This window comes from Cavia porcellus, unplaced genomic scaffold (genome assembly GCF_034190915.1).
Source record: "Cavia porcellus strain 051 isolate PalLab524CR breed Dunkin Hartley unplaced genomic scaffold, mCavPor4.1 scaffold_23, whole genome shotgun sequence".
NCBI lineage: Eukaryota > Metazoa > Chordata > Mammalia > Rodentia > Caviidae > Cavia > Cavia porcellus.
In genome coordinates, this window is record NW_026947506.1 from 37,321,817 (window position 1) to 37,344,971 (window position 23,155).

The following is a 23,155-nucleotide window of genomic DNA, read 5'->3' on the forward strand; positions in this document are numbered from 1 at the left end:
GGAGATACTGGATTCCCTTGCTGAGCTTTACTCCCTATTACAAGAGGAAGATATGTGGGCTGGCTTATGGCAGAAGCGGTGCAAATACTCTGAGACGGCAACCGCTATCGCATACGAGCAGCATGGATTCTTTGAGCAGGTAAGGCACTGTTGGGTAAAATGCTTGGGTACATGCTGATGAAAGACAAGTTTAGGGATTCATTAATGTCATGTCCTCAAATCAAGTTTGTGTATGAATAGTGTTTTATTTGAAGCACTTAACTCTTCTAATATGAAGTAGAATAATCCTCGACTTGAAGTCTTAATTTAAGAGAAATCAACATATATAACATGAACTTTTTTTTAATCTGTACCGGGGATCGAACTCACGACCGCCTACTTGCAAGGCAGGTGCTTATGCTGCTGAGCTAAATCCCCAGGCCAACATGAACTTTTTGAAATACAATCTTAAATCTTTAACATTAGATGCTGGTGTGGGTGCTTTTTGTCTACTGTCATTTGTCTGGTTGGAAAGAAGTAGGTAGATTGCTATCCATGCTTAAGTTCTATTTTCATTTCAATTTCATTTATGGTACTGGGGATGGAACTCACAACCTCGTGCTTATCAGGCAGGTGCTTGTGCTGCTGAGTTAAATCCCCAGCCCCCTGTGCTTAAATTTTAATCCTCAGATTTGTCCTTGCACTGTGGTGTGAGCCACAGAGCCTGAGTCTCAGCGTGAGTAGGACACTAAGATACAGAACTCGGGAAATACAAGCATAGCCTTACAAGTTTTGATCACTAAAAAACAGCGAAATTAATCCCAGGACTGGATGGCCATACTCCCTTGCATTCTGTGTGGTGTTCACACCATTCCCTCATATTCTGTCTGAATGGTGAGTTGAGGTCATCAAGTGGTCTTAGAATTCCAGCACACTCCCGCTCTGTGATTCAGTTTGCCCTTTACACTCAAGTATTGACAATGAAAAAACTTGTTTCTACTTAAAAAGTGGCTTAAAAGCATCATTAACTTTTCAGGCCCAAGAATCTTATGAAAAGGCGATGGATAAAGCCAAAAAGGAACATGAGAGGAGTAATGCATCCCCAGCCATTTTTCCTGAATACCAGCTCTGGGAAGACCACTGGATCAGGTAAGCTGAACATAGGATTTGACATATTTCAGGATCAGTTAAAGGAACCAAGGGAAAATAAGAGAATTCCTTGCAACAGTTGCCCACGTAAAGAATGATCAAAAGTCTTTAAGAATGGCATTTAAAATCTTGCTAATGAAGAAACAGATTATTCCTGCTGCATCTTGGCTCTGGGTTCTTGGGCACATGATACGCAGTTTTGGTAACCAAGGAAGGGTGAGTAGTTCACTCTGCAGTGAAGCCCAGTGGGACCTCCCAAAGCAGTCTCCCGAGCTGTGGCACTCTTTCCATCTGTAGTGACAATCACCACCTAGAACACTAATCCCACCTTCTTAGGCTGGCAGAGTGCTTGTGTCTAAGCTTTGCTCTCCACCCTGTGTCTTCCAGGTGCTCCAAGGAGCTGAACCAGTGGGAGGCATTGACAGAATATGGCCAGTCCAAAGGTCACATAAACCCCTACCTGGTCCTGGAATGTGCCTGGAGGGTATCCAACTGGACTGCCATGAAGGAGGCACTGGTGCAGGTGAGAGAGCTTCTGCTCTTGGTCTGATTGGGCTGCCTGGCTCACAGGAGGAGCTCTGTGTGTCTCTTGGAAATTTCTCCTTAGCTCCAGCTGAACCTTTTTGAGTTGAGAGACAACTATTAGAGAGAAGCATTAATTCTGGTTATTTCTAATGCCTCCTCTAAATTTGAGTGAAATTATAAATTAGCTGTGTGTTTTAAAGTAAACTTTATAATGAGGATTTTAGTGCATAATGGAGAATGGGCACAGGAATACACTTCCTGTTTTCCCTCTGTGCAGCTTTTATAGCTAGATGTGTGATCTATCTTACTGTTAGACATGTGCTAGGTTGACCATGGGCTAGAATTTGCCGGTAGATAGTGTCCAGAAAAGACAGTCTAAGATAAACACATGACTTCTCTAAAGAAAGTAAGGTTGTACCTGTAGTCATAAAATTTGTTTATCGCGTTATATAATTTGCCACAAGAAACTGAACTTTTTCTTTTTTGACCTTTTATACTGAGGGAAGAATGCCCATCGCTTTCTATACAATCTTGCTTTGCAGGTAGAAGTAAGTTGCCCAAAAGAGATGGCATGGAAAGTCAACATGTACCGCGGATACCTGGCGATCTGCCACCCTGAAGAGCAGCAGCTTAGTTTCATCGAGCGCCTCGTGGAAATGGCCAGCAGCTTGGCCATCCGTGAGTGGCGGCGGCTGCCCCACGTAGTGTCCCATGTGCACACGCCCCTTCTGCAGGTGGGTACAGCGCCCTCCCCTGAGCATAGCTTCAGCCCCTGCAGCAGACCAGCTCAAGTCTACGTACGGCCCATGGAGTGAGCTGGACAGTAGAGGAAATGTCTTTCCTTGGTTCTGTTCTTTTCCATTTAAACTCACCATCAGAGTTAAACCATAGAGTGGGGAAAACAAGTGTTGCGCCTCAGTGTTGGTATTTATGAAGGATGTAAGGTCTTGATGACTGGAGACATTCTCACAAGTCCTTTTGATGATTCTGAGTTTGAGTAGAGATTTTCTTCCGTGCGCACTGTATCATCAGCAGTGTGATGGCACTGTTTAGTCCAAAAGGTCCCACCATCAAGCCTCTTAATGCTGCTGTTGAATGGGCCATGCCGCAACTATTTCTGTATTGTCTGCGCTATTCTAACAAATTATCCCAGCCACTGTTCAGCTGCTCAACTCTTAAGATTTCCACTGCTTAGACTCCATGTATATATTTCTGGGATTATGCCAACCTTGTTCCCTGTTGTATCTCTGGTATACTGAACAGAGCAGCCACTAGTGCTATGCATGAGTGAAGCTGTGGGCTTGATACTACAATAGTGATTCTGCATGGTCACACTTGTATTCTATTGAAAAAATAGTTTTGAGATTTGAGTTGTAATTATATATTAGTTTGTTCTTTGTTAATAATACAGTACCATATACTGGGTACATTTCATGGTAGGCTTCTTGCTGGTGGAGTCCCTAAGTGATATAGAGCATCAGATAGATGGTAAGAGACAGAGTGAGTGTTTGTTCTGGTTTATCTTCTTAAATAGCTACCAGTATTCAGTTATGGGAATTCACCCTGATGACACCAGCCCATCTCAAAACATCATAGTTAGGTTAAGTTTCTATTCTCTTAATACCTTTAATTTGTAGGGGATTAAATCAGTATGAGTTTCAGAGTAGACAAACCATTTTCATACCATGGCAGTATAGTTGCTTTTTGTGGTTTTTTTTTTTTTTTTTTTTTTTTTTTTTTTTTTTTTTTTTTTTTTGGTGCTGGGTTTTGAACTCAACCACTTCGCATTTACCAAGCAGGCACTTACGCCACTGTTCTAAACCCCTGACCCCATGGTGGCTTATTAGTATACTCTGATTCTGCGGTCCTCTTCACAGTGGATTAGAAGTTTGTTGAAGAAATTCGGTTTTGATGGTTTTGCTTTTTCTCAAAGTATACCCTAAAGTCATGTCTATTTTGCAGATATGTACTATCTGTAATCCAAAGTATTATGATATTCTAAAGCTTTCTCTTGGATGTAGACTTTTTCTTCTAAAAGTATAAAGGTGGGTTGCCTGCCTCTGTAGCTTTTGGGGATGTTATTTTTGTAGGAAAGATTACATTTAAGAGCTATTAGATGTGTTAATGCAACAAGTATCAAGTGCAAATAACGAAAATTCATTATAAATGAATAACAGAATTATTGTACAGTTTATTTCAAGCATGAAATATTAAATGTATCATTTCAGATACAGTCATCATTTGGTATTTTAGAGGTGCAGTTATAGACAGTTTTCTCTTTTAGTGCTTTGCTCATACTTGGTAATCTGTAAATACGTGGTTATGGACAAATTGACTCCATTTAAAGGGATAATTTCTATCTCCCTACCACACTACTAACCAACATTATAACTAAGAAATCTTACAAAAAACACAGACAACACCTGTAACCATGCCTTTCAGAAAGCTATGTAATAGCACTTCATGTTGTTTTGATAATTGCTCTTCTGTGTTTTGCAATGGAGTTCTCACTGTATTGCCCAGGCTGCCCTCAAACACAGGGGCTCAAGTGATCTTCCTGGCCCAGCCTACTGACTAGTTGGGACCATAGGCCTGTGCCACCACATGTGGCTATTACTATTTTAAATTAACAAATAATTGACTTACATATTTATGAAATGCAGTGGGTTTTTTCTCTTTTGGGAGGGGATGTGTTTATATTAGTAAGTTGGTTACATCAACTAACAAATTGGATACGTTACATGTTTAGAGTATTTTAATGGTGAAAAAATTCTTGCATGCATCATTTGTTACAGTTACTATTCTCAACAATAGATTGCGAAAGTTTGTTCCTTCTAACTAAAACTTGTAATTACCCTTCCTATTCTTGTCCCTCAGCCTCTGGTAACCAGTGTTTTAGTCTATTTCTATGAATTTGACTTTTTTAGGTTGCACATACAAGTGAAATACTATCCACAATACTCAGAGTAGACAGGATATGGAGTCAGCCTAAGTGTACATCAAAAGATGAGTGGGAAAGAGATGTGGTGCACATGTGAAACACTTACTGGGAATAAGCGTTGACTGTGAGTGAGCAGGGACATCTTTGGCATACTCATCTCAGGCTGTTTGAATGTATACCTGGAAGTAGAATTGCTGGATCGTTCTTTTCACGGAGAAGGACACAAAGAGACACTGAGAGAACCGAAGTGGAAGGGGGCCAAAATAACACTTAAAACTTGGTGCTTTTTATAAAAAATTTTCATTAGTTTTGAGAGATTTTAGGTGGAAGTGTGTTCCATTGATGTAACTGAAAACACTATTAACTGTCCCCTGGGGGGAAAAAAATATTGTTTTTAAATAACCACTAATTTGGTTATTTAAAAAAAAAAAAAAAAAAAAAAAACTAAAACGGATTATGAATTCTTTTTTGGAGCAACTTCTAGGCAGAATTTCCATAATGGCAAAGTAAGGATCTCTGAAGTTATCTTTCTTCATGAGAGCAACAAGAATACTTGGGGAAATTGTCAGAATCAACTTAGAAATTTTGGAAATTAAACAGACACTTGCACAATCTAAGGAACATTATTTACTAAAGAAAAATTGTATTTCAGAAAGAACAGCAAGCTTTGTATTATTTTAATTGTCCCAGTACTCTTCTCCCTTTACTCAGTTCTGTGGTATATTTAAAAACTGGTAGCTAACTTCATGTTACACATTTAAAAACCCCAAAAACTCTGATCTCAGAGTGTTCATACTAATTGACCAGCATTGTAGCTCCCTGTTAACAAGGTTTGTCTTCATTTAACCTGAAAGCTTACTCAGAGAGGAAAGCCATTTGGAATGCACTTATAAAAAGAAAGGCAGCATTGGCTTAACATTAAAGCTACCTGATAAAACAGTACCAGCCAGGGCACAAGAGACTACATAACTTCTCTAAAGAGAACATGGGGTATTAAGGTCTCCATAGTGGACTTTTAAAAGCTCTAATGTATTCCTGAAAATTTTGAAGGCCACATATATACTTTACTTTTCTTTTTTGAAACAGAATGAAATGAAAAATGTATTAACACAGGTCCTCAACTGCTGATTTCAGCAGGTAGAAGGAATCGGCAAACTCAAAGACAGGCCAAATGACATTATCTAGCTGAATGAACAGAAAGAAAAAACAGTGGAGAAAAAGGAGCAGAGCTTTAGGGGTCTGTGGAATGTTAACACGCCCGCCAGCATACTCGTACTTACTGGCACAGGGGCAGTGGTGTGAAAGAAAAAGAATATGTGAAGAAATGATAGCCCTGGATTGCTCAAATTTGATGAAATTATTTAAAAACATTTAACTTTTGTCCCTCAAAGAATGACATCAAGTAAGAAAACTTACAGAATGGGAGAGTGTGTGTAAGTCTTACTTGTTAAGGAACTTTTCCCTAGAACATATAAAGAACTCTTATAAATGAGTAATAAAGAGAACAAAATTTAACAATGGGCAAAAGTTTTGGGCCTTTCCCCAAAAATATAAACAACCAGTGTTCAACATTAGGGAAAACAGCTCAAAACATGTTTATGTTTGCTTTTATTTTTTGAGACAAGGTCGTACTATACAGTTGAGGCTGATCTTGAACTCACTGTGTAGCCCAGGCTGGCCTTGAACTCGTAGCATTCCCTCTACCATAACCTCTCACATGGTGGAATTACAGGTGTGTGCCACCATCCTGAAGCATAACTAACTAGATTTTGAGAATGTGAAGAAATTGGAACTCTCACACACTGCTAGTGGAATTGTAAAAATCCTGCAGACTCTTTGCAGATAGTCGGACTGCTCCTTGATGTGTTACACATAGCTAATCTGTAACTCTATACTTCTGCTCTTCATCTTTTGTGGCCATACAGAATTACATAGGAATATTCATAGTAGCAGTTCTCATATGTAGCCAAAAAGTAAAAACAACCCAGATGTCCATTATCATGTAAACAAAACGTGGTACATCTATGTAATGGGATGTTATTTAGCCATAAAAGAATGAAGAACTGATACTGGTATAGCATGGGTGAACCTTGAAAGCATTATGCTAAGTAAAGAAATTGGGCACAAAGGGGCACATGATCCCATTTAATGAAATGTCCAGAAAATGCAAATCCATTAGCACAAAAGTAGATTACTGGCTGTCATGTGCCAGGGAGAGAGAAGATGGAGAGGCTGCTGATGGGCAAGGGGCTTTTATGGAAGGTGATAGAGATGTTCTAGCATTAACTGGTGAAGATGATTGTGTAACTAAGAATATCCTAAAATCTGCCAAAGTGGTAAATCTGTGTTTCGTAAAGCTTTTGAAACATTGTTTACAGTGTGGTAGGATTTAGATAAAGGTTTCAGAAATCTGAATGTAATAAAGTAAATTTGGACTATAGTTGAAAATCGTAAGTTCTAGGCAGTTTTGAAACTCAAGATGAAACAAGGTAACACTGAACTGTGTTCTGTTTGAGAAATTCAATAAACAATGGATTCTGCTCAAAGCAGCCAACCTAAAGAAGAGGACATACCTGTAAGAAGCAAAAGGGAGACTATGATTTGGTGCTTTTTCAGTAGGATACAAAATAAGTGACAAGGATTTAGAGAAGAGAAATTCCTGTGGGCCACAGGAAGACAAGGACAGCAGAGATGGGATTTGGCATAGATTTGGGTAGACATAGAATTGTGGCCAAGCTGCTACTGATGAGAGGCCATCTGAAGTTTGGGACCAGCAACACAGCTGGGGTTTAAGAACTAGACAGACATCTAGAAGGGATGTGGTGCAAAATGTACTTATTGGCCCAAAAAGATGATAACCGTGTTTTAAAACGCTAGACACCACAAGTTAAAATCCAGGTTGGTGGAGGAAAAACCTGTAGGCTGAGAAGTGAGACTGTGGTGATCTTAGACATAGAGGGTCAAAGAGCCAAGCAGAGTTGGTGGCAAAGGAAGCAGAAAAGAGAAAGAATAGTTTGGGAGTGCCATTAACAAGGCTGAGTGTCTGTAACATTGGCTGCCAATTCATAGCTCACATGAATCACAAGCTGTGGTCTTAAAACTGGGGGAAACTCGAGCAGTTAGAGTGTTTGATGTGAAGGGTACATTAAATGTGGAGTCTAAAGTAGCTGAATAGATAACTTCCCTTGGCAGTTGTATCTTAAGGCATTTCCAACAGTCTGGTTGCTAGTTGACTGGTTTGTTTTCTCTTGCATTGTTCATGTAACTTACTGTGGAATCTCTTAATGCTGGTCCCATCAGGCAGCCCAGCAAATCATCGAACTTCAGGAAGCTGCACAAATAAATGCAGGTTTACAGCCGACCAACCTGGGGAGGAACAACAGCCTCCATGACATGAAGACGGTGGTGAAGACCTGGAGGAACCGGCTGCCCATTGTGTCTGACGACTTGTCTCACTGGAGCAGCATCTTCATGTGGAGGCAGCACCATTACCAGGGTAAACCGACCTGGTCCGGCATGCATTCATCATGTAATTTTCCAGATGCCCCGCTGTGCTGGTTTCATGTCTTTGTTTTGTTTATTTTTTTCTTTTCCCAGATTTTCTATTTTGGGTTGGGTATGATAGGTTGAGGTGATAATGCTGGGGAAAAAGATGAAGTAGGAAAGATGCTGTCAAGCCCCTCTCCCCTCTACATTTTTCTGATTAGAAGAGAATTAATTTTTCTAGGCATTGCGTGCCATACTCTGGGACAAGGCCAGTGGGATGGAGCACCACGTGGTAGCACTCTGTCTCAAAGGTCCTGCCCAGGAGCAGCTATCCTCAGTGGCCCTGTGTAGCTGTTTCTGGTCTTAGTCCCCTAGCTCATTCCCTAAACCTGCTGGGCATCTATGTGTTCAGGACAGCCTTTACGACTTAAGGATTTACTTAGCTAAGACAGTAATGCCCTACACTGAGTTTGCACCTTTTAATAATTTACTTGAGACATACTTGTAAAGTACAAAGAAAAGTAGCAAGGGTTTATCACAAAGCTTGTTTTCATAAGCCATGTATGTGTTTTGTAGTTTTTATTAAAGCCTTACTGTAGACTAAAAACATAACATGGACTGTTAACGTATTTCCTTACCCTCTAGCAATTGTAACTGCTTATGAAAACAGTTCTCAGCACGATCCAAGCTCAAATAATGCTATGCTCGGAGTTCATGCATCAGCTTCAGCAATCATCCAGTATGGGAAAATTGCCCGGAAACAAGGGCTGGTCAACGTAGCACTGGATATATTAAGTCGTATTCATACCATTCCAACTGTTCCCATCGTGGATTGCTTCCAGAAGATTCGACAGCAAGTTAAATGCTACCTCCAGCTGGCAGGAGTGATGGGCAAAAACGAATGCATGCAGGTAGGGCCTGACAGGACACTGTTCCCTCCCACACATGGGAGACCCGTGGAGAATGAGAGGGCTTTGGGTCAGGTGATAGGTGAGGAGGCTTTGAACTTCATATACAGTGTTAGTGTTGGGAAGCAATCCTTCCTCAATAAGAAATGAAAAGGGAGGTCACTCAGTTATTTGAATGACACTCCTGGTTAACATGTTTAGGGAAAGAAAAGTACTGTATTCGTAGGAATAGGTAAAAAAGTCTGACTAGTCATAAAGAGTTGCAGGAAATAATCAGCACATATTCATAGTGAAAGTATGTTTGTCAGTAACTTACAGTGTTTATTGTCTAGATTACTTTTGTGAAGTTTTTGTTACATGTAAACTTCAGTAACTTCCTACTCATTTCTTTGTTTTTAAATAGGGCCTTGAGGTTATTGAATCTACAAATTTAAAATACTTCACAAAAGAGATGACAGCTGAATTTTATGCACTGAAAGGAATGTTCTTGGCTCAGATCAACAAGTATGTAATATTATACTGGAAGAGGGCAATAGAAAAATACGCACGGGATTATTTAAATAGTTACTTGGAACTGGAAGCCTTTGGAAATCTCCAACTGAAAAGGGATGTGATTTCATGATGGTTGTTGGTGTGATTTCTTAGTATTGTACCTCTACACAGGGTAACTTGGAACCAACTGATAAGTCAGTCCAATGTATAGTATTAACAAGTTTATGAAGATGGTACTGATCGTAGAACTGTGGTCCTCATGGATTCCTGTCCGCATTTCTCACCTGCTGTTGTTCGAACTCGCTTGTTTCCTTTTGGAGATGAGTTAGTAAAAACTATACCAAACCTATCCAGCTCTGGGTTTTGAAAATGAAGTTGGTCTGAAGCATAACCGTGCCCGTTGATACTGTCCATCATTACTTTCACCTGGTAAACTGCAGTTGTGGTAGAAACTGTACAAGCTTCAAACCTGAGCGATTTGTTACCAATTACAGATTGCCAAACCCTGTTTTAGAGAAGGAAATAGCTGATGGGTTGCCGATTGCCACTCATAGGCTCTCAAACCTCCTTTACACATTTTCAGTGAAAACAGCAGTTGTATTTTTAGCTTATTTTTGAAAAAAATAAGTTTTGTCAAGATACAAACTTCTGGGCATTTTTGGTAGTGTTTTATATACTCACAAGTCTCAAAAATATATTATTTCATAATGTATAGTTCAGTGACTTAGGATATTTATAATGTTGTACAGCCATCACCAGTAGCTGGATTTAGAATCCTTTTATAACCCCGAAAAAGAAACCTTGTATTTGTTGGTAGTCACTTCTCTTTCTCCCCTCCCTTTTTGCCTACCATCCATCAGTCTATTTTCTGTGCTATGGATCTGCCAATTCTGAACCTTTCATATAAATAGACTTGATACAATATATGTAGCCTTTTGTGACTGACAGCTTCATACAAAAGGAAGTGTAGAATCACCATGTGACTCAGCAGTTCCATACCTTAGTATGTACCAAAAGAATGGAAATGAAACTCCTTCAAAATGGTTTACATCACTACTAGTCATGATAGCCAGAGTCAAATGTGGAAATTGAATGAGTAAATAAATAAAATACAATCTTTACAATAATGGATTATTGTTCCATTATAGAAGAGAATAAAGTTCTGACAAATGCTCCAACATGGATGAACCTCACAAACACTGTGCTAAGGGAAAGGAGCCAAACTCAAGATTTTAGGATGTGTGATTAGATTAATATGAAATATGCATAATAGGTAAACCTGGAGAGGCATTAGGTTGGTGGTCACCAGTCTTGAGGTTGGGGCAGGGTCAGAGTAACTGCTTAAGAAGTAGTTGTACATAGCATAAATGCTTTCAGTAACATGAAAGGTTCACTCCAAAATGGTTAATTTCCTGTTGTATGTTGAAGGTTTCATGTTGTATGGCTTCCCACAGATCTGAAGAAGCAAATAAAGCTTTTTCGGCAGCTGTGCAAATGCATGATGTGCTGGTGAAAGCCTGGGCCATGTGGGGTGACTACCTAGAAAATATCTTTGTGAAGGAGCGGCAGCTGCATCTTGGAGTGTCTGCCATTACCTGTTACCTGCATGCGTGTCGGCATCAGAATGAAAGCAAATCAAGAAAATACTTAGCAAAGGTGAGACCAAAAGAATTAATTATGATAAAAGGTCAGATTTTGATTAGATCAAAATCTAGCTACAATTCACTAATCCATATTGGCTGTAAGGCCAGATTTCCTGCCTTATTTTTTTTAATTCTCATCATTCTTTAAAGAGGAGCTCTTCTAAGTTCCATTTTAAAGCTGAGAAATCTGAGACCTGGGCAGAGTCTTGCCTAGAGTCTTGAGTTTTAGACCTCTGTGTCACATGCTATCTGGACACCACTCCTAGACAAAGCGAGGGACTAGAGTGAGACTCCACTGGGTACTTATAATCTGATAAGTAAAACACAGATATGCAAAGTATGATTGAAATATAGGGTAAATGTTTAAATTTTTAAAAGTCATTACAATAAAAAAGGCACTGCCATTGATCCCTCAAAATATTCCCCCCCTAGTTTCAGCATTTTTTTTTTTTTTTTTTTACTTTTTTTGGGTACATGTTTGTGATACATGATGAATACACTGATCATGGGGAAGTGATACATGCACATATCAAATCTTCATCCTTTTTTTTCCCCCTTCCACTTTGTATATTTTTATATTCTTACCACTTTTGGAAGTAATTCTGGAAGTTTTTTTTTGTGAATGTCTTTACAAGATATGATCAAAAATACAGTGAATCATGCTAATAAGTGCCATCTAGCAGAAAGACAGGCTTATAAAAACAGTGCCTTCATTCATCCTGTTCACTAAATTGGATGCTGTGTGACTTGTACCTCTTCGTCAAAATTAAAATGACCAAAAAAGATGAGTGTTTTGAATTGATTCAGGACATTGAGGCATCCAGGACAGTGCGACTGAAGACTTGAAAAGGGGTTTTAAAACTGCTTCAGAAAGTGACAAGAATGATAGGTTAAATGTGTTCAAAGGAAGGGAAAGCTTTCTCAGGGGAATTCATGGTAATGTGTCTGTTATTGTAATATATTTTAAAAAGTTCAAGCATTCATGGTATTTTTTGATCTTGCATCATAATTCTTGCAGAAAATTTAGGAATAGTGTTTCCTATTTTACACATTAGTCTTAATGTGAGTGTTTGGAATATATATCAGCACATGTACATGGACATGAAAGCCAGCCGAGGTTGCTAACAGAAACACTACCTGGATCTTACCCTGGAGTTGTTTGTTTTAGATATCAGTGTTTCAGATACCCAAGGGCTTCATGCTGTAGCACATGATTTCCCTGGTGCTAGGATGATGGTGATTTGAGGTTGCAACAATCTGTTCTGTTCAGTGAGGTCGCACCTGAGAGTTAGCAGGTCACCCATGTAGGCCCCAGGCACCTGCTTAGTGCCTCTTCGGAGCCACAGCCAGTCGATAGATTGGGTCAGTTGGTAATTGTCATTGCAGCTAAAGCAAGAGAAAAACTGCATTCAAATTTTAGGTTTTATTTAACTAACATTTATTACCTTATTCATTTATTTATTAATTTTACTTATTGGTACAGTGATCAAACTCACAACCTCACGCTTGCCAGGCAGGCACTTGTGCTACTGAGCTATATCCCGAGCCCTAACTGTGACATATGTTGAGTTTGGCAGTAAATTGGCCCTATAGTAGATACTTTTCCCTGTGACCAGGAAAAGGAGCCAATTTTCTGGGCAGTGTGCCATCATGCCCTGCTCATGTGGCAATTGTAAGTTGAATAAAAAGAGCCTCTTCATTGAAAGCCTCAGAATTGTCATTCAACTCTAGGACTTTTCCTCTCTCCTAGGTGCTATGGCTTTTGAGTTTTGATGATGACAAAAACACGTTGGCAGATGCTGTTGACAAGTACTGCATTGGCGTACCACCCATCCAGTGGCTGGCCTGGATCCCGCAGCTGCTCACCTGCCTGGTTGGCTCTGAGGGCAAGTTGCTCCTGAACCTCATTAGCCAGGTGAGCATCACAAGTTTGTCGCTGTCATAGAACAATTTTGTCTCCTTTTGCATTCCTTTCATTTAGAAAATTAAGCTTGAATGTTCAAAGTATTGAAAATAGCTTGACATAAATGTTTAGTTACTATTTAATATAAAACATGAAAAGTTATTGAAGAATACATCATAGTTGAGTTGCATTGCACTCTTGAAATTGTAATATCTTTGCTTGAATATTGTTCCCATGTGGGATAAAACAAACTTGCATTAAATGGAAGACTGCTTGAAGTCTTGTGAAGTTAGTGTCTGTTCGGCATTTATGATCTGATTTCTTGTTCTGTGCCTGGAGCTTTCTACATGCTCTCAAGAATGATACCCATTGTGTCCAGTGCTACTCATTGCAGTTCTGCTGCATCTGTAAGACACCAGCAGTTCTTTGGTGAGGTGGGGAATTGAACAGGTCCAGGTCCCATAGAATGTTCTTTTATAACATCATTTGGGAAAGATTCTAGTATCAACCATCATTGAGAAAGGTTCTCTGAAAAGACTGAGCTAAACAATCAAAAAAGTAGATATTTAGGTACTGTGTCACACTTTCATGTGTATATAAAGTCATGTAACTTCACGAATGAGTAGTGCAGTAGCTGTGTGATTTGGAATGTGCTGGCACTCAGTGAACGTCATACACGTAGTGCATAGAGGATCAGGAAGGAACCTGTGCGTTTTTGTCTTCCTTACGTTTACTGAGTGAAATGAACATGTGGTTTCTCTGGGTAGAATTAGTCAAATGCAAGTGTGGATCTGTCTTAAGTCTTTTAAAGCTAAACAACATGACTCACCTCCTGTTTAAGCCAGCCGTGTATGTAGATCATCAATGCATTATTTTTTTCTGGGTCCAAATGCTGACCAAAAATCCATTTTCAACTTAGTATCAATTATTTTCAATGCAAATTGTCTTCATCAAGATAACATAGTGCAGAGCAGTGCTGTTTATGACTTCCTGTCTCTGAGCAGGTTGGACGGGTGTATCCCCAAGCAGTTTACTTTCCCATCCGGACTCTATACCTGACCTTGAAGATAGAACAGCGGGAACGCTACAAGAGTGGTACGTCCCGGGTAGATCTGGCTGGCTAGGACTTGAGGGATCCATTCCGTGGGTGTCTCATGTCTCCAGTGCTGCAGACACACCCTGCCACAGCATTCTTCTTACATGTGGCCGGTCTTGTCTTTATGAAGGGGCCAGAGGACAAAGCCTGGTGTCTTGAGTAAAGTGTATGGTTTTCCTCTGCCACAGTGGGGTCGGGTGTTCATCATTTGGTTCATAGGCAGAAAACCAATCTGTGAAATTTTAACCATAATTACAAAATTCACCTTCTACTGTGCCAATACATTGTTGAGGTTTATTGGAATGTCTTAATCTATCAGAAGAATCTTCAGTCTTGCCAGCTATTTGGAAAAATTAACTCAAAATATAAGACTTTTAATGTATATTTAACAGCCTTCCTATGTAAAGAAAGAACCTAATTAAGGGTGCCAGATACTGCTAAGCATGGTACTTTGTCAGCCATTTAAGGAATGTTGTTTTACAGACTTCACAGACCAGACTGGCAGTGTTGCAGATTGTTGGGATGCGGTGGGGCATGGGGATGGTGTGCATCACCTTTCAGCTCCCTGTCTTGGTCATTTGAAATCAGCTTTTTTTTATTTCAAGACTTAAGTATAGTAAGTGAAAGCCAGAGAACAGGGCATGAAGAATTCTGCAGTGTATTTCTCCTATAGAAGATAACTTTTTTTTGAAAACATTTTACAAATACGGTTTTGTTTTCTTGGATGAAAAATGGAGCATTGCTTATTAACTATTTGAAGAGTCTTTGAACTTCAGTACAAGGAACACACTAGGAAATGCTTTCCTGCATCTTTTCTTTTGAAAAATTTAAAAGGTAGAAAGGAGTGTGCAGTGTACATCCTCAGCTTGCACAGTGGGTAGCATGTTGCGATATCTGACTTTTTGGTCAACACACTCACTGGTTTCATCCCAAAGTCAGTAGGCACAGCTATCCTTAGAACCACAGCATTCTCCTCACCATCCTAGGGAAGATGGCCCTGCAGCAGTCCCCACACCGGCAGGAACCAGTGTTCCTTTGGCCAGTGGGTCCCGTAGAGCTCCAAGCTCAGCATCAGTTGGTTTTGCACTGACACTGGCGTTGTGTGTGTTGCTCTCAGATTCTGGACAGCAGCAGCCAAGTTCAGTGGGTAACCAGTCCCATTCTGCATCAGATCCAGGGCCCATAAGAGCAACAGCACCCATGTGGCGCTGCAGCCGAATCATGCACATGCAACGGGAGCTCCACCCCACCCTTCTGTCTTCCCTGGAAGGCATCGTTGACCAGATGGTTTGGTTCAGAGAGAACTGGCATGAAGAGGTATGTGGGGCTGACTGCACCTGCTGGCTACCTGTGGGCAGAAAGTGATATTCTGCATGCTTCAGCGACCACATTATGTTCATAGTTAACTGCCTAATCATTGTTCGTTTGCTGCTGAATTTAACTACAGACCAGGTGAGTAGTTAATATCTGCACAGTTGTACAGCCTCAAGTATTTGAAGCAATCAACTTCAAAAGAAAAAGATGAAGTTGTGGAAGCCGTTTCTTGCTATTAAAATGTTATTTGTATACTTCCATGCACTTGGCTGTTTAAGTGCCGCTGGTTGACCAGGTGGCAGCCATGTGAGTGAGAGCAGTGGGCTGGGCAACGTGCAACTGCAATTTCCAGAGTGGAACTTTGTTTTTCAGGGTCTTTCCAGCAGCTGGGCCACCTCCTTAATCTTCCGTGCGTAAGCGGAGGGTAAAGTCCCATAGGTTACTGCCCAGCAGTTTGTCTAGTTGAGCCCCAAGGGCAGCTGGTCCGCAGTGCCCAGGTCTGCACGTGTACACATAACAGGTGGTGGTGACAACAAGGCCGCATGGAAATGAGATTTTCTGGGGTTAATCACCAGATGGCTGTGTGTGCCCTGAAGAAGTGGTGTTTTCTCCTTTGTTTTGTTGAGTGTTGAAGGCTTCAGTTAGGGGCTTGCAGTGTCATACCCTGGCATCCCATCTTTTCGGCACACACTCACTTACATCTACTGGGTTGCCATGTGGCTGTAGCACAACGCTGGAGCAAGGAGGTCTTGTGTGACAGAGGCCCTGAACTGGCTGGTTGCTCTGTTTAGGTGACAGTCTTTGTTCTGTCTTCATCTAGGTGCTTAGGCAACTCCAACAGGGCCTGGCAAAGTGTTACTCTGTTGCCTTTGAGAAAAGTGGTGCAGTGTCTGATGCCAAAATCACCCCGCACACTCTGAATTTTGTTAAGAAGTTGGTGAGCACATTTGGAGTGGGCCTGGAAAACGTGTCAAACGTCTCCACCATGTTCTCCAGCGCAGCCTCTGAGTCTCTGGCCCGCCGAGCACAGGCCACGGCCCAGGACCCCGTCTTCCAGAAGCTGAAGGGCCAGTTCACAACAGGTGGGTCTCACTGTTTCTATGCCTGGAAATCCTTTTTCCGGGCCGTTTACATCTAAATACTCATTGATGTTTCTCATCACTGTTCTCAGCAAGCTGGTTAGGTGGTTTAAAATAGACTCAGAGTGCTGGGAGCTTACGGCAGCCGTCAGCCTAGGACTCCACATCCTTTCACACTGAAGGTTTCGGTTTGTAACTGTGAGATGGGAGGTAGGAAGTAGATTTTCAGCAGATCCTCTTACTTCCAATTGGTGCCTCCCTCACTTAGAAGGTGAAGCGTTGGCATTTAACAGTGCAGGGCTCAAAGTGATGACTGCAAACTTGACAGAAGACTCTGGTAGCAGAATGACCGGGAAGATTATGTTTCCATTACCTGTCACTAGTGCACGTAGAGGCATTTTGTTGGGCCCAGATGAGTGCAGGTGTGCTCTGTGAGGACAATGAGTCCAGTCTCCCTTCGCCTGGGCCCTTCTCCCCCCGAGCACAAGTGTGCTCTGTCATACGCACAGCCTGGGCGCTGGGAATGCCCAGTCCCAGACAAGTCACTTTGGCACCTGAGTGGGGGATGGGCATGAGTAATAGTCACGTAACAGTAAGACTTGTACAATCTCACAGAACTGAAAAATGCTCAATCTGTTCTTATGACTGTGTCTGAAACATTCTTGACTGATAGGTTAAACTACAGAATTTCACATTTTTAGATATATAAAGGATCTTTTTCTATTTTATAGTGCTGAGGATTAAACCTGCAGCTCTACCAGTGAGCTACTTTCCCCAGTCCTTGCTGTGGTATATACTATAATCCCAGTACTCTAGACGTTGAGGCAGGAGGATCACAAGTTTGAGCCCAGTCTGGGCAGCTTCACAACTTAGTGAGACCTTGTCTCAAAATAGAAAACCAGAGAGGTTGAAGATCTGTCTCATGTGATGGCCTTGGGCTCAATCTTCAGTACTGTAAACAAATGAAAACAGAGTACAGTAAAAAAGAAAAAATACATATATAGTGTATGTGTGAAACTGTAAAATATTCCATTAATTATGAAGTATACTTTGTACCTGCAGCCAAAACTAACTTTGAATCTTGCTAAAGAACACAAAACCTGTGCCCATCCTCATTCCAGGTGGCAGGGCCTCAGTGGACCTGTTGTCAAAGGATAAGGTGGGCAGTTAGGGTGACACAGCCAATCTACAGAAGGACAGGGCTCTGGGAGATGGGAGTGTGAGCCCTGTCCTCCTGCCTTTCATGCTGAGAGCTATCACTATCTGGTGGCTTTTACCTGTGAAGTTTAAGTGGTGCCCTGACCCTTGTTAGGGAGCATCAGAGATGAGCATTTTATAGAAACCATCCTATTTTACTTACAAGAAATAATATTTGACATACCTTTATTTTAAAATAACAGAACAGCCTGTAATCCCAGCACCTGGGAGGCTGAGGCAGGATTGTTGTGAGTTTGAGACCAGCCTGAGCTACAAAGTGAGCTCAAGGCCAGCCTGAACTGCAGAGAGAGACCCTATCTCAAAAAAGACTTAAAAAAAAAAAAAAAAAAAAAACCCAGATCATTGCATCAAATGTAGTTTGAAATGGAGAATTAGAATTGGGACAAAGCACCTGGTTTTTGATGTTAAAATTGTAAGACCTGGATCTCAAAAGTTACCTCATGAGGCTGCCAACCTTCTTGGAACACAGCAAGCTTCAGAGTTCTGCAGCCTGCTGTCACCTCCTCCCAGGGGATCCTTTTACTGTCTCAACCTTGAGATTCCTTTTAGGGAATGAGGTGCAGGAAAATTTCGAAACATAATTTGACATGTATCCCACAGAAGTAGAGGCCTACTTCTAGCTAAGAACTTGTATGTTCACAATAAAGCCACTTTATTGATAATGGCCCCAAATAGGAATCTACTTTCCGAACATACTGAATGGAATAACCAAGTAAATACAGTTCATCCATAGTCAGCAGTAAAAAGACATTAATTTGAGTATACAGCAACTTGGGTGAACCTCAAGTTACAGAGAACAGAAAGCCACCCTTAAAAGGATACTTTGTATGGTTCTTATTTATGCAACATTTGTGAATTGTAGACATGGAAATGGATGTACATGTTAGGGCCCAGCTGTTGGAGGAGGGGAAAATGTGGCTATGGCCTTAAAGGGTTAATAGCAGGAGTTTGGAGACAGTCCAGTTGAACATCCTGATGGTAGTGCTAGCTACATAAGCCTGCTTGTGAGACAAGCCTGCACAAGAGTGCACACTTACTTGCATGTGCATGATAACACCTGAGTGCACATACAATGAATTCAGCTCTGTGCTCTGCCAGCATCACTCTTGGTTGTGCATTGTGCCATGGCTGTACAGGGCATTGGCTTAGGAGCCGTTTGGGGGGAAGACTACATAAGGCTGCTTGTGTATTTCCTTGCAGCCTGCTGTGAACCTATAGTTACTCTAAAAACTTACAGCAGTGCTCAGGCATGGCCTTGGCAGCACCTAGGTCCCGTAGAAGAGGAGCATCCCTGGGCATCAAGCTCCCTGCAGTCTGGAGGATGGCCTTCTCACACCTCGGCTGGGGGAGTCTCACCTCACTTGCATTGGTGTGTGGATCTCTCTGGCTACCTCTCCTGTGAGGTTATGACTGAGGAATTCAAAGGAGAGAGATGGCCGTGTTCAAATGAAAGGAAAGGGAAAGTCAGGGCTTGGTGGGTAGCATAGCTCAGTGGAAGGGTGTGTCCTTAGTATGCTTGAGGTCCTGGGTTCACTCAGCAGCCCTTTGGCCCACTCCCACCCCTCAACCCACACACAAACAAAACCAAAGGAAGCCAGATAAATGTCACGGGAAAAACCATAAGCTGGTGCACTGGTTTTCACAAGCTGGTGTGACTGCACAGTAAACTCATCCATGGACAGAGACGAGTGGGCCCCTAGAAGAGCCAGGTCTTGGGCAGCACCCAGCCCTGACAGAGTGGCACTCAGTGCTCTTCACCTTGGGTATGTGAGAAACTTGAGTGTGCTTGCAGCTCTAGAGCCGCTGCCATCCACTGAATTTCACAGTGACTCAAAGAAAATCACATTGCACCTTTCAGCCAGCCTGTGAAATACAGTATGTAGGATGTTGTGCATTTGCAATACATATCTTTTATAGCAAGTTTGACAGTCTGACTTTTCTGTGACTTCTGATCTAAATCATTTTTCTGGGTTCAGCATTAACTTGTACAAACCATTGAGGGGCCATTTTGTAAGAATAATGTGGTGGGCTGTTTCTGGATGTATGTGCTGAGCACAGGTTACAAGGGACACTCAGTTGGAAGAGGCAGGGACTTGTTTTGCCCTTGAATGACTCATCTTGTGCCATCAGATCTTTGCCAGCTTCTGGTTCTAAGCTGGTGCTGTCGACCCTTTGGTCTTTTCCTTCATCACCAACTCCAGCCTTGCAGCTGCCCCAGGGAGACCAACTGGGTAGGAGACCATCTTTGCTAAGTGTCTTTGCTAAGGGGAGGCTCTGTCTGGCTGATGAGTGTACAGAGACAGAGGTCCTTGGACAGATGGTGCTAGCGAGATGTGTGTGCCCTGTGTTGAGGTGGCATATGGAGCTGCAGCCATGCACAGCCCATGCTATGTGAGATGTCAGACATAGTCACCAGTGCTCAGCAGCAGGACGGTGCCTCCTTGCGACTTCCCCAGGATCCCAGTTTTCAACTGTGATGGTTGGTGAGTTAGAATGAGGAGGTGTCTTTCAGCCCTGCGGAGGATCTGGAAGGAAACAGAGGGTTTAAAAGGATTTTTAAAACTTGATTGAACTTATAATGTCGAGCGAGGCTCAGGAAAAATCTGAGAAATACATTAACCAGGGTTTTTAAAGGCTTAGTGAAAATTTTGCATTTTGGTTTCTTGTTTCATTCCTTCTAAGTCACTGTCAGAGGCTGCCTCGGTGTTTCCCTTTTCTCACCTTCATCTTCCCATAGGTTACTCTTGTTAGTTTTGACCTTGAGACCTTACTGCTTGGTGTAATTAATGCTTATACTCAGAGATGGTGTGACTGGGGCCACCTCTGGAGGTAATCACTAGGGTCTAGAGACCTCAAGTCTTGTGCTGTTGTTGGAAGCCATCAGCTGTCCCAAGTTCTCGGCTCTCCTGAGGGATCTGTGATCTCTTGAAGTGATCTGGTTGTGACTGGGATGGAGCTTTGTGTTGGGCTCATCCCTCTTCCTCCTCCTGCTCAGAGTAGCGAGCAGCCCCAGCTGACAGCTGAGCTTGCTGTCTTTGGCTATAACCTCTGCTTTGGAAAGCAAGTGAGGCTTAAGATGTTCTGCTCCACACCATGTGTGGGACACACCCAAGTCATAGCTACTGGATGCTTGGGTGGTGATCTACAAGTTCGTTAGAAATAGCCCAGATGATTACAGATGTTTTAATTGTGTTGTATTTTGCAGATTTTGATTTCAGTGTTCCAGGATCCATGAAGCTTCATAATCTAATTTCTAAGTTGAAAAAGTGGATCAAAATCCTGGAGGCCAAAACCAAGCAACTTCCAAAATTCTTCCTCATAGAAGAAAAATGCCGTTTTTTGAGCAATTTCTCAGCACAAACAGCTGACGTAGAAATTCCTGGGGAATTTCTAATGCCAAAGCCAACACATTATTACATCAAGATTGCTAGGTGAGTGAGCCCAGCAGGCTATATTGGGGCATTCTGGGTAGGTCCTGGGCAGTATTTCAGGCTTTGGTCTCCTAAGGTGGGAGAGAATATAATCATCAGAGAATGTGAGTACTTGGGAGCTATAGTGACTTTGGAGGGCCTGTGACCTAGAAGTTAAGCTTCCTGAGTTCGGGTCAGGTTTGCATTTCAAAGCACCTTTTCTGAATCACCATGGAGCCTGATAAAATATGAAGGCTAGGCTTTTATCATGTCTTAGGTCACAATATTCATGCACATTTGGACAGTTACAAAGTTTACTAGAGCATGCTGCATCAAGCTGTCTCCTCAGCAATGGTGATACATTTATTTCTAAATCAAATGCAGTGCTTCGTTTGTTACATATGCCCAGATCTCAGTTTCCATGTCCTGGCCGGCTGGCCCTGCTTCCTGCCTTCCACTAGTGGCTGCTACATCATAAGATACTGTTTTATCTCTGTCTCTTGTCAGTGGGGGTTGGGATACAGGTAAGTCATTGACACTGAGCTGTACAGCCTGCCTGTCTCTGTTGGTTTCTGTGTATTGTGTTCTTCCTAAGAAAGGGGATAAAATGAGACTTGTCGCTCATGCTTGCTGGTTGCTTACTTCGATAGGTTCATGCCCAGGGTGGAAATTGTTCAGAAGCACAACACAGCAGCTCGTAGGCTGTACATCCGCGGGCACAATGGCAAGATCTACCCGTACCTTGTCATGAACGATGCCTGCCTCACAGAGTCACGGAGGGAGGAGCGTGTGCTGCAGCTGCTCCGCCTGCTGAATCCCTGCTTGGAGAAGAGGAAGGAAACCACCAAGAGGCATTTGTTTTTCACAGGTAATGAACCATGCCTGGGACACACAGCACCTCATGCCAGATTGGAGAGGGAAGCGCTCAGGAGGACTAGTCTCATTTCCCCAGCTTTTGTCCAGGAGTTGCTCTCTGGCCTCAGGCTGCTTACTGTGGGGTGAGAGCTCAGCACTAAGGTTCTCTTGGTTCTTTTTATCTTACAGTGTGAGTGTGTGTTTGGCAGAAGTGGGTCCCTGTGAACTTCCTATTCATACCCTGCAGGAACCTCTCCACCCTGGTGAGCAAGAGCTCCTGGTGTGCTGGTGACACTTTGGTTTTTAGTGAGGTCTTAGGCTCCTCTTGGCCCCGTGCTACACTGTGTGGCACTGCAGAGTCTGCCTTCCTGGAGTGCAGTGCTATGTCTAAGAAATCCCCACAGCCCAGGAAGGCCAGAGACACTGTCAGGTGACAGTAGGAGCTAAGAAGCAGCAACCACTGAGCCCAGTCGTTACATAACGGAGTTGCCCACATTTTGCCATACAGCCTCCAAGACTGGGAACTCACACCGTGCTCACGGCTTAGTCCTGAGTTCAGCTAAGGTGTAGTCCAACCCATTTTGACCAAAATGTTGGTTTTGGTCAAAGCAACGTTTAGGTCAAAATTTAGGTTGGCTATCTCAGAACAAGTGAACTCTAAAAACCAATTTACTTGCTTACAATGCGTCATAAAAAGCTGTATGCACTTCATCAGGTAACATGATCTGTAGTGTTGATCCTAACTGTGGATGAGGAGATTCTTTCCGTCTTCCAAGCATCTGGTTATCACTCGGTGACTATATTCAGTACCTGCCCGGGAATCATCTTGAGATCTTTTCACAGACTGAAGCCAGAGCAGCAAGCCAACAGCTGTGGCATAACTGACATTGGATTAAATTGGCTGTTTTTGTGTTTTTGCTCATTAAAAGTCAGCATCCTGCCAGGCTTGGTAGCACGTGCGTGTTGTCCCAGCAGTCTGGATGTCGAGGCAGGAGGATCACCAGGAGTTTGAGACCAGCTTGGGTTACCTGCATAGTGAGACCGGTCTTAGAAAGTCACAAGTCCCCTGTGTGCCCCTGTGAACACTACCCCACCCCCAGGCGCTCCATTGCCTGGACACTCCTTCTGCCACAGCATCAGCAGTACTGGCCCAGACC

At 42.3% G+C, this 23,155-nt stretch overlaps 1 protein-coding gene across 12 annotated transcripts in view; it reads left to right on the forward strand.

Moving 5' to 3' along the window:
* Trrap (transformation/transcription domain associated protein) overlaps positions 1–23,155 on the forward strand; it is a 116,749-nt gene that overhangs the window by 88,846 nt on the left and 4,748 nt on the right. For 6 of the 12 annotated variants that reach the window (XM_063234157.1, XM_063234165.1, XM_063234160.1 and 3 more), the window contains 14 exons: positions 2–139; positions 1,016–1,128; positions 1,516–1,651; positions 2,196–2,387; positions 7,895–8,123; positions 8,726–8,991; positions 9,392–9,492; positions 10,935–11,136; positions 12,874–13,038; positions 14,031–14,121; positions 15,240–15,439; positions 16,257–16,518; positions 20,939–21,164; positions 21,794–22,011. In XM_063234157.1, the coding sequence (XP_063090227.1) occupies positions 2–139; positions 1,016–1,128; positions 1,516–1,651; positions 2,196–2,387; positions 7,895–8,123; positions 8,726–8,991; positions 9,392–9,492; positions 10,935–11,136; positions 12,874–13,038; positions 14,031–14,121; positions 15,240–15,439; positions 16,257–16,518; positions 20,939–21,164; positions 21,794–22,011 (2,539 nt within the window). The remainder of the gene's footprint in view (position 1; positions 140–1,015; positions 1,129–1,515; positions 1,652–2,195; positions 2,388–7,894; positions 8,124–8,725; positions 8,992–9,391; positions 9,493–10,934; positions 11,137–12,873; positions 13,039–14,030; positions 14,122–15,239; positions 15,440–16,256; positions 16,519–20,938; positions 21,165–21,793; positions 22,012–23,155) is intronic. The other 6 variants (XM_063234161.1, XM_063234167.1, XM_063234164.1 and 3 more) reach the window with 3 other exon arrangements.